This window comes from Aegilops tauschii, chromosome 6 (assembly GCF_002575655.3).
Source record: "Aegilops tauschii subsp. strangulata cultivar AL8/78 chromosome 6, Aet v6.0, whole genome shotgun sequence".
Taxonomy (NCBI): Eukaryota; Viridiplantae; Streptophyta; class Magnoliopsida; order Poales; family Poaceae; genus Aegilops; species Aegilops tauschii.
The window spans coordinates 458349977-458360190 of record NC_053040.3 but is presented as its reverse complement, the minus strand read 5'-3'; the positions used below and the strand labels follow the sequence as shown (position 1 = coordinate 458360190).

The following is a 10214-nucleotide window of genomic DNA, read 5'->3' as shown; positions in this document are numbered from 1 at the left end:
TGATTGTGATTGTGTGTGTGGCACATCCTGGATGGATGGATGGTAGGTGTGGCACAGCTTGGCTGGCCGGCCTCTTGCTGAGACACGACAGCAGGCTACCCAACTAGCCTCTATGAGCTTAGGGTTCATGCTGGGCTGGAGCACGATTGACTTGAGCGTGCATGCTTGCAACTGTTGTGATTGCAATCCATACCAGTTGAATGGTTTCTACTGTGCCCGTTTACTGTCAACTGTTCTTGTTGACGATAATGTGTGTGGGTGAGTGATGGATCGACGTGCCTGCTTACCAAGAGGGAAGTCGGGTTATCTCAGTTTCTTGCCATTCTCGGGCATGCAGAAATGACAGCTCCAAGCCTTGCCATCACAATGATGTGCTCGCACAGTTTCCTGGACTTGAGGGTTGTGCTTGCACTGTATCCTCTTTTGCCTAGATCATGCAGGTGTCCTCACGCCCGCGGTTCCGTGTACCCAGGGCACTGTTGCCGGAGAAAAATTGTACCGCTCCACCAGATTTCCCGTCAGCATGAATTCATGATTTAACGCCTCATGACTAGGAGGTTGGTGGTTTCACCTCCTAGATGGGTCATGGTAAAATGCAGACGCAAAGTTGCTCCCCTTTTTCGGGGAGCAAATCTCTTCATGTTATCAGCTCCGAGAGGCTGGCAGTTTACTCCCTATCCAGTTCCTGACAGGTTAAAGTCAAATAACTACAGTACAATATTAGATTGGCTGAAAGATCTCTGGTCCTGTGCAGTGCAGTAACTCCCAAATGCTGACCCTGAATTCCTGAACGTCTCACACAAAAAAGCCTGGTGGAATTCATTTGAATATTCAGGCGTGCCTTGGCGCCGGCCCTTTGGTCGTATCCGACTTGACGGAATTTGAACAGCTGCGTGCGGGGTAAAGCTAGAGCCTTTTCCTTCCCCTGTACCACTGCCAATCAATCTCCTATGGCAGCCCCGGCCGGCAACGCGACGGTTGCAGCGACGGGAATCTCCGGGGTGAGATTTCCCCGGCACGCCAGCGCGGTTTCGTCACGACACCTGCCGCGGCTAAGTTAAAGCCAAGTTCCTTTTCATTAGCATAGCTAGGGTGGCAGCGACTCGTCTGATCTGCCTGCGTTTGTGCCCGGGGTGAGTTCATGTAGCTGGGTAGATGTTGATGATCAGCTTCCGATCGATGGATGGATTGGCCAGGACGCTATCCATGTGCATGGGCTCCAGCCTCCAGCGTGAGTACTTCATTGGACTTGCGTGCGTGTGCGTGAGGTGTGCGTCTTCCTTGTGCTCTTTTATTCAAGTACTCGCTCCGATCCGTAATAAGTGTCGCAATTTTGAACGAGGGTTGAACTAACCTTAGTTTAAAACTGTGACGCTTATTTTGGATCGGAGATAGCTCACGAAGTGCCCATATATATGTGAGGGTCACGACTGACACGAAACAGTTGAGCTCCAGCCTCCAGCGTGAGCACTGCACTGGACTTGCGTGCGTGTGTGTGAGGTATGCGTCTTCCTTGTCCTCTTTTATTTAATACTCCATTCGAGCTATAATAATAAGGAAGTGTCACGGTTTTGAACCAGGATTGAACTAACCTTAGCTCAAAACTGCGACACTTATTTTCAGTGCTCATATATATGTGAGGCGTCACGACGGACACGAAACAGTTGAGAAGGTAACACTATTTTTTCTTTCAGCAGAAAGGTGCCCATTTTTAAACGTGGCATGCAAAGAAAGTAAATTGGTGCATGGTTAGTGATGTGGATATATTGCTCGTTGCTTCAGGACCAAGCACATTCGGTTTGACCCGTAGCAGCCAGCAACCACTGTCAACCTCGCCATGGATATATACTAGATAATCAGAGCTTTCTATGGTTATTCATATAGTAAGTAGAAGAGCTTAGCTGGACAGTGTGACTGTTCTTTCTTTTTTTTCAACTTATTTCTGCTCTAAAATTATCGCCTTATCGGGCCAAAATTTTCTATACTTACATATTCACTTGCTGGAAGAGCGCTGATAAATTAGGTTGGCGACATGGGCCACCGTGTCAAGCGTCAACTGCTGGCTGTCAGGGGCAGTGAAATTGCAGTGTCAGTGTGCAGCAGTGCAGCTACTAGTCCTAGTAGCCTTTTGCCATGCCGTTGTGCATCATTTGCCAATGATACGAGCAGGAGCAGCAGGGGGCGGGCCTAGGGACAGACAGGTGCTCCATCGGCTTGACGCCCGGTCCAATCCCCGGCTAGCCTGTCGGGGGAAAGGGTGGCGCTTTCTCCTAACCGGCAGAAGGGCCATGAGCCCCCGTGGCACCTGTTATTTGGACACCGCCGAAACATAAATATCACTTCCGGAAAACGGATTGACAGGGCGTATATGTGATAAAGTTAAAAGTTGCAAGGCCTTGTTCTTGCACGTCTTGGATCCATGTACATGTTTCGGCCCTCGGCGATCTATCCGTCGCTCATGGGGTATATATATTACATGGCCGCGAATTGTCCGGTCAGAAATCGATGTCACTGGCACGCGTTGTCATCTCGGCCGTCCAAACCGTGTCGCGTTGGCGAAACCGTGTCGGCACGGCATGGGGTGCATATTTGGACACGGCCAAAATGATAAATACCACTTCCGGAAAACGGATTGACAGGGCGTATGTGATACGTGCATGATGGTGGTGGCGATAAAGTTAAGAGTTGCAAGGCCTTCTTCTTGGATCCATGTACATGTTTTGGCCCTCGGCGGTCTATCCCTCGCTCACAGGGTATATACATATATTACTTGGCCGCGAATTGTGTGGTCAGAAATCGATGTCACTGGCACGTGTTCTCATCTTGGCCGTTCAAACTCGTGTCGCGTTGGCGAAACCGTGTCGGCACGGCATGTGGTGTATATGTATATATCCACGGGGAATAAATGTGTGTTTATAGTATCTTAGATTTGACGGAATTGATGACGGAGTTACGTCACCGCGGATATTTGGGTGGCAAGTTCCCCCCTCTCCCCTTGTGGCACAAATCATACCCTGTACATCACCTTTGATTGCTTTAGCAATGTGCCTTAATATAAGCAGTGCATGCATCATGTACTTTGCTTTGGGGTACAGCCTCTCTTTAGGTCAAGTACTACTATTATGCATGCATGGCTTCAAATGCTAGACTCCAATGTGGCTCATCAAAGATATGTATATCCGGTTATTCCCCCACTGCCTTTTCCCCAACTTTTTCCGTTGTGCTCATCTCTCTTTTCCTCATGCCAAGATTTAAGACTGTGTCAAGTTGCTGATGACAGGCCGTGTATGCATGGGGAATATGACCTCGCAGGAAATGACAAGCGGGAAAATCCCAAATGACTCCTCCAATCCTTTCTCCCTGCTGCCATATGAAGGTGTGCATATTTTAAGCCATCCTTGCTTTAGGATTAACCCGGATTGCCTTTTCGGAAAAAGGTGATGGCTCATTCTGCACCCGTCGGGTCGATTTACCATTGCCGGCTTCACCTCGGGTCGCTGACGGTGGGACCAATGGGTCATGGTTGAATGCGATGTGTGCATCGTCGTCGTGGGCTTAGCACCTCTGTACGCTGATTACTAAGAAAAGAAATAGAATGTCCATGACTCATCAAACTAAGGTCAATGCGTGAGAGTTTGATTTCACGCCAACGTGATTAACACTTGTTTAGCGCTATTAATATGAAATGTAAAGTGCTAGCTTTTGCCATTAATTCTCAACCCCTTCCTGTTTGGACCTTCCTCCTCGGTGCATAAATTTGGAGGTGGACCTTGGCCACTTGTCTACACAGTAGCAAATGAGAGCCAACTAGATGCATGGAATTAAATAGTACTCAATCAGCTACTAGTCCTCAAGATTATGTGTCATGTCAAGGTAAATTAGTAGCAAGGGAATTGAAGGCTACTCAACCGGCTGCTAGTCCTCGAGATGAATTTGTCATAGTAAATAATAGTACTAGTTCCATTCACTTGGATGCACATGTATTGGTTGTACTTGTAGGTGATTTTCTTTATATCACTGTCCAATGATGATACTAGTTAGTTAGAGTTGTTGGGTATATATGACTGTAAATAGTTAGTTACCTGCAGCTACCCATGAAACTGGGCCATTGTTAATCATTTCCACCCTTCCCTTTTCTTCTAGGGCTCCTAGATGCTAGTACCTCCAAGATACACACATGACACATGTAGCGTTCCATAGGTGAACGAAAATTTCCAAGTTAGTTAGGTGGTACAAGAAAACAGGGCACAGCCTGCAGCATGGAGGAGGACTACTGGGTGAAGAGACGGTCAAAACAAACAACATACTACATACATGCATGAACTCTCCCCAACCTGTTAACTGGGAGACTGCCGATTTAGGCAGCATGCCAGACTGCCGGCAATAAATACTGTGATGGATATTCACAATCTGTCCCTGTCTTTCCTGTGAATATATTAACCCTTAGTTTCCCCTTTGATTTCTATGTCTTTTCTTGGACATTGACACGTTCTCTGAACCTCAACTTGGATCAGTTCAACAATGCCGGGAAAAAGCGGAGCTGTACGTACGTACGTGCATGATAACGTGCGTGCGATCGAAAGTACACGAGCGTTTCCATGGAGATCGACGGCTAACTTGTTGTAGAACTTTTAGGTTGCATCATTCTTTATAACGCGGCTTCTTTGATCGATCCCTGCAGGCTGCAGCAGCAAGCACGTACGTAGGCGTATGCAGAAAATAGCCCAGGTTGGTTCAAATACAAACTTCCGTAAATATATGGACAGGCATATGTAGCTGATGGTGGTGAGCTCATTGCGTCGTATACGTGTTTGTCAAGTTAATTAGTAATTTACTGTAGTTGAAAACACGCACTAGCACTTCTCCTCCTGCTTCGGCTAGCCCGGCTACTTGGACCATCTGCCAATGCAACAATAATCTACTCATGTGATACTAGTACGTGATAGCTAGTCAATGCATGCGTCGTTTGAACAGAACAGTGGCAATATAGTGGTACGTCTTCAGACTGGGGTGATGCCCTAAAAGTCGCTCGGGCAGTCCAGCCCATATTGCGACATCTGTTACTACTATATAACTACATACAGCGTTAGGTCTGAACCCTGGAGGGCTTGTGTGATCGAAGGGCATATGATGAGAAGGTACGCACGGTGTTGGACTTGGATCTGAGAGAGGAATTCGTCAATGGCATGGAGATGCATGTGATGAGGTCTCGGGACAGGAATAAATCTGGGGGAAAGGTAGGCAGGCAGCGAGAAGAAAAGGATGCGAGATGAGGTCTAGTAGCCGTCGCACACGCCAGCCAGACGTCCCTGACCTAGGATCGGTTGCGCGCGGCAGGACCGGAGAGCAAGCTACGTACTAGCTTGTGTTCCAAGCATGCATGACTTGGATGAACGCTTCAGGCTGAAATGCATGTTTTTCTTTTTTGCTAACCATGCAGCATTTTACACAAGGAGAGGAAAAGGACCAATGCAATTAATAAGCTTTGCCTGTTTAGGTAAAATATATGCCTTAGTTAATTAGCGAAAAACCGGGTGAAAACCGATGCATACATGACCAAGCCTAACACTTGCGGCCGAAGTTGAAGAGAACTCGTCACCCCGATGGCCGAGGTCGACATCCTCAACGCCGCCAAACTCTCATATATATGATGCAAAAGGGCCAAGTTAGAGTAATTTTGTCATAGAGAGAAATGCATATTTCAACCCCGAACTCATGCCATAGTTAAATTTACAACCCTGAACTCCATTACTAGCTAGAACCTGGAAATTGCTCTAAGGTGAGTTTGGCATACGTGGCAGGTATTCGATCGAATTGACCGGCAGCGTGCCACATCAGCACCTACTCTTTGGTCAAATTTTGACCAAAAATTCGAAGTATCTAGAAAAAAAATCTATAAAATCAACACTGCCATGCTGATACATCTGGGAAATCCTCACACTTTTTTTGACTTATAGGTTTAAAAGTACAGTAGAAACTCAATTCCAACCCCCTTTATTCAAATTTTGAACAAAAACCCAAAGTGTTCAGAAAAGCTTGAAAGCATTCTGTAAAATTAACACTACCATCGTGACCAATCTGGGAAAATTTCACACTTTGTTGACAAACATATTTAAAAGTATGGTAGAAATTCAATTTTAGCCCCTTTTGGTCAAATTTTGACCAAAATTCAAAGTGTACATATTTTTTTAACAAAATTCTGTAAAGTCAAGACTACGATGCTGACAAAGCTGGGAAAATTTCACACTTTGTTGATAACAAAGTACAACATAAATTCAATTTCAGCCCTGCTTTGGTCAAATTTTGACGAAAAATTCAAAGTATACAACATTTTTTTAAATCCTGTAAAATCAACACTGTCATGCTGAAAAATCTAGAAAAATTTCACACCTTTTGACACACAAATTAAAAAATGCAGTAGAATAGTTTGGTGCATACAGTGACACTATAGTTTCAGAGTGAAATCCCTAGATATGTAGATGTGTGGATGGATCAAGAATAGAAGAGAACGAGCCTCCTCTCTGCCGTGAAGGCGCTGTCATTGTAGTAAGGTCCTTGTTCTCCATAGTGAAAACCTTCAATTGGTTACAATGACGCGCACAAGAACAACGACCCCTTTCTGAACATGTTTGCCTTCTGCGGGAGTCATCCGTTATTCGCTTTAGTTTGGATTAGATGCGTGTGCTAGTTGTAACAGCAGCTCATCATCTGTTTTTCTTAAAAGGGGTTGACCCCGTTCTATGCATCATTGTGATGCACACAACTATCTTTATTGTATCAAGCATGAAAAAACCCGAGCAAGTCACACCAGCCAAACCAATGGAACAATTCCCATGCCACCATCTCAAATGCCAAGATTCGTTTTCTTCTCGTCAAAATGCACATCCATGGTGACCAAAACGTGTACATGCACAGTTCTCTCTCTAAAAAAGGTGTACATGCATGCAGAGTTTGTTGGGCAGAGAAGATCCTGGGTGGTGCATGGTAGCAGAAGCCCTGGCGAGGAGAGGACCGGACCCCGTTGTCCCTGCGCGGCAGCAACCGTCACATCATAAGGCAAGGCGCGCTGCCAGAGCCAGGCACCCCCGAGTTTCTCTCCCGCTGTCCGCGCGATCCCGGCTATAAAGCTCCCCACATCACCTTCCTCGTCTCTTCCCAAACCCACACACCCGTCACTACTCCATCCCCAGTCGTCCAACACACCAGCAGCCGCCCTAGTCCAACGCAGCTGCCTACATCGATCGCCGCCGCTTCTACTGCTCGATCGAGCTCAGTTTTTTTCGATCGAGCTGATCAGTTGATCTCCGATCTCTTCTCCGGCCGGCTTGCTGTCGCTGTCGCGTCGGGAGGAGGAAGAAGAGGAGGAGAGGAGGTCGATCGACTTCGACGACCGATCCCACCCCACCGGGCGGCCATGGGGAGGGCGCCGTGCTGCGACAAGGCGACGGTCAAGAAGGGGCCTTGGTCGCCGGAGGAGGACGCCAAGCTCAAGGCCTACATCGACGAGAACGGCACCGGCGGCAACTGGATCGCCCTGCCGCAGAAGATCGGTACGCCCCTCTTGTCTCTCTCTTCTTCAACCCCTGAGTACCATATATCGCTGGGCGGTGGCCGGCCGGTGGTCTCCTTTTTCCGTTGTGCCGACCTTTGATTGACCAGCGCGCGCGCTCTTGCCTTGAGCAGTCGAACCTAATCTTGTGGTTAACTGCACCCCCCTCTCTCTCCTCGATTTGGTCAAGTCTGATCTGTCTCTTCTTTCCCATAAATGGGCCGCTATTAATGTTGCAAGACATGGATATAGCTACCTAGCTACCACCCGGAGGAACTAGCCATAGCCAGTACCGCCACTGTATGCTTTTTCACGTTTGGTCAATCTGAAAGGGAACATTTTTACATGGTGGATAGATATATTTGTGTCCTGTTGATTTCAGCTTTCTAAGCACATCCACCTCCTTTTTCTCAATTATACACCTTGAGCCAGAACCAATGTTGGTGCTATCTGTATGGTTCCACCCTGGGGTTTGGTACCTGATTCAAGCGAGCTAGCTGTAGTTTTCAGTTGCAACCAATGGAATTACAGTTGGTTGTTCTTAAACTTTTGTTGGATAGAAAGCTAGCTACGATGTTCCATCCATGGTTTGGCCTATTTGTTTGTCCTAGGGTGACAGATCTAGTTAGATGGGATCGATCAGCTTGACAAAGAAGCAACTTTCCTTTCTACTATAAAATATGGAAACTAGGATCATGGTAATTGCATGAAGTAAGAACATGTGATTAGGCCTTAAACTACTTTACTGATGCATTGATAATTATTGTAGGGCATGTGATCTCCAGTACTATGCCTCTACAGTTTCGTGCATACGTTTAACAGCTAATTAATTTTTGTACTGGCAATTCAATCATTTTTTCTTGTACTATGTAATTTCCTGAATGATGTGTTCTTGCTAAATTGTCACTGAAGATCTACGAATGTTTGGTTGTGCAGGGCTGAAGAGGTGCGGCAAAAGTTGCAGGCTGAGATGGCTCAACTATCTGAGGCCAAACATCAAGCACGGTGACTTCACAGAGGAAGAGGAGCACATCATTTGCAGCCTCTACATTAGTATCGGCAGCAGGTAATCAATTAGTTACCTAACCTCAATTTCCCCTTCCTCATCGCATGCACCCCGTTCGCAAATTCCCCATAAATTTCTCCCGATCCATAAAATTAATCACATCGATAGATAGATCGACCTCTTAAGGCTAGCTAGATACACTAAAAATGCTTACTAATTAACGCACGATGGATCATGGATTCAGGTGGTCGATCATCGCGGCGCAGCTGCCGGGGAGAACGGACAACGACATCAAGAACTACTGGAACACCAAGCTCAAGAAGAAGCTCCTCGGCAAGCGCGCGCCGTCCCGCCGCCTGCAGCGCGCCAGCCAAGACGCGCCGATGCCCTACTCCTACCTGGCGGCGGGCGGCGGCGGCGCCAGCAGCAGCGGGAACGCTAACGGCACCACCGCGGCACTCAGCTCGTCAGCGCTGGAGCGGATCCAGCTCCACATGCGCCTGCAGGGACTCTACAGCGCGTTCGGCTGCGGCGCCAGCAACGCGCCGCCGCAGTGGCCGAAGCTCGAGCCACCGACGGACGCCGTTGCCATGACGACCGTCAGTCACGGTCACTCCCTTGCCGCCGCGGACGTCGTGGAAGCCGAGCAACAGCTAAACCCTTCCGCTGGCGCGAGCTACGACATGCCGGTGCCGGGAGGTTTCGAGGAGCGATCCGCCTCCAAGCTAGGGTTTGGCTCTGCTGCCGGCGAGGCCGCTGGAGTGGCCAGTACCGTCGAGATGAGCTCGGGGTCAATGGTAGGCGGTGGCTTCGGCTACGGCCACGTCGACGAGCTGTACGACTTCCTCTACAGCAAGCAGCTGGCCGCGGCCGGAGCCTTTCAAGGCGGAGTTCCTCCGCTGCCGGAGCTGCAGTGCCCGGATGGCGGCGCCGTCGTCGGTGCCGACGAGAAGTTCTCCACGTGGATGGCGTCCTGCGATCACTATGTTCCTACGACCGGCGGCCAGCAGCTCCAGCTGCAAGCAGGCGGAAACTCCATGAATCTGCAGGATTTCGTTTTAGGGTATGATCAATAATAGTTTGTGTGCTACTCATACATACGTACATTTCAATGGTCCAATTGATATACTACGCATGTATGTTTCGATCGGCCGATCTTAGACTTGCTTGTTAATACATCTGTATGTATGTATGTGATTCAGTGTACGTGCTATACAGGTTCCACATATTCCCATATTTTTTGAACAATCATATATGTGAGCTCGAATATTTATTTCCAATATATATGTCAGTGGTTTATTTGAGCTTACAACTACAAGTGACGAAGATATGTAATAATAATAGCATGCTACTGTTTACCTTGAATTACATTGGTTTTTTTTAAGGAGGATAACTTGGCCTCTGCATCATCGTGATGCTGGAATAACGTTGACGGTAATGGAGTTCTTTGCACAAAATTATGATGCACAAAGAGTGGATGATGCAACGAGTACGCAGGATAAAATGAACATTCTACAAGAGCAAACCTTCAGCAAACAGACTTCGCATCATCCACTCTTTCATTTTCTCTACTCCTAAAGGAGGAGTCCATGGGTCGTTCGTTCGCTCGTTTGTTAGTACTCCTCTCATCGATCGACAGGACTTCCCCTCAATTGATTT

At 47.6% G+C, this 10214-nt stretch overlaps 1 protein-coding gene across 1 annotated transcript; it reads left to right on the top strand.

Moving 5' to 3' along the window:
* The first annotated feature begins 7101 nt into the window (after nucleotides 1-7101).
* On the top strand, nucleotides 7102-9859 carry LOC109772384 (transcription factor MYB36). Its single transcript, XM_020331071.3, has 3 exons — nucleotides 7102-7550; nucleotides 8486-8615; nucleotides 8800-9859. Exons 1-3 carry the CDS (start codon nucleotides 7415-7417, stop codon nucleotides 9629-9631), a joined length of 1098 nt encoding a protein of 365 aa, XP_020186660.1. The 5' UTR covers nucleotides 7102-7414; the 3' UTR covers nucleotides 9632-9859.
* The last annotated feature ends 355 nt before the right edge of the window (nucleotides 9860-10214 follow it).

Excerpts from the sequence above, each read along its gene's own strand:
- LOC109772384 (XM_020331071.3), top strand. The coding sequence starts at position 7,415 with ATGGGGAGGGCGCCGTGCTGCGACAAGGCGACGGTCAAGAAGGGGCCT. Across the intron at positions 7,551-8,485 it reads CGCCCTGCCGCAGAAGATCG|GGCTGAAGAGGTGCGGCAAA; the intron begins GTACGCCCCTCT and ends TTGGTTGTGCAG. Across the intron at positions 8,616-8,799 it reads TACATTAGTATCGGCAGCAG|GTGGTCGATCATCGCGGCGC; the intron begins GTAATCAATTAG and ends TCATGGATTCAG.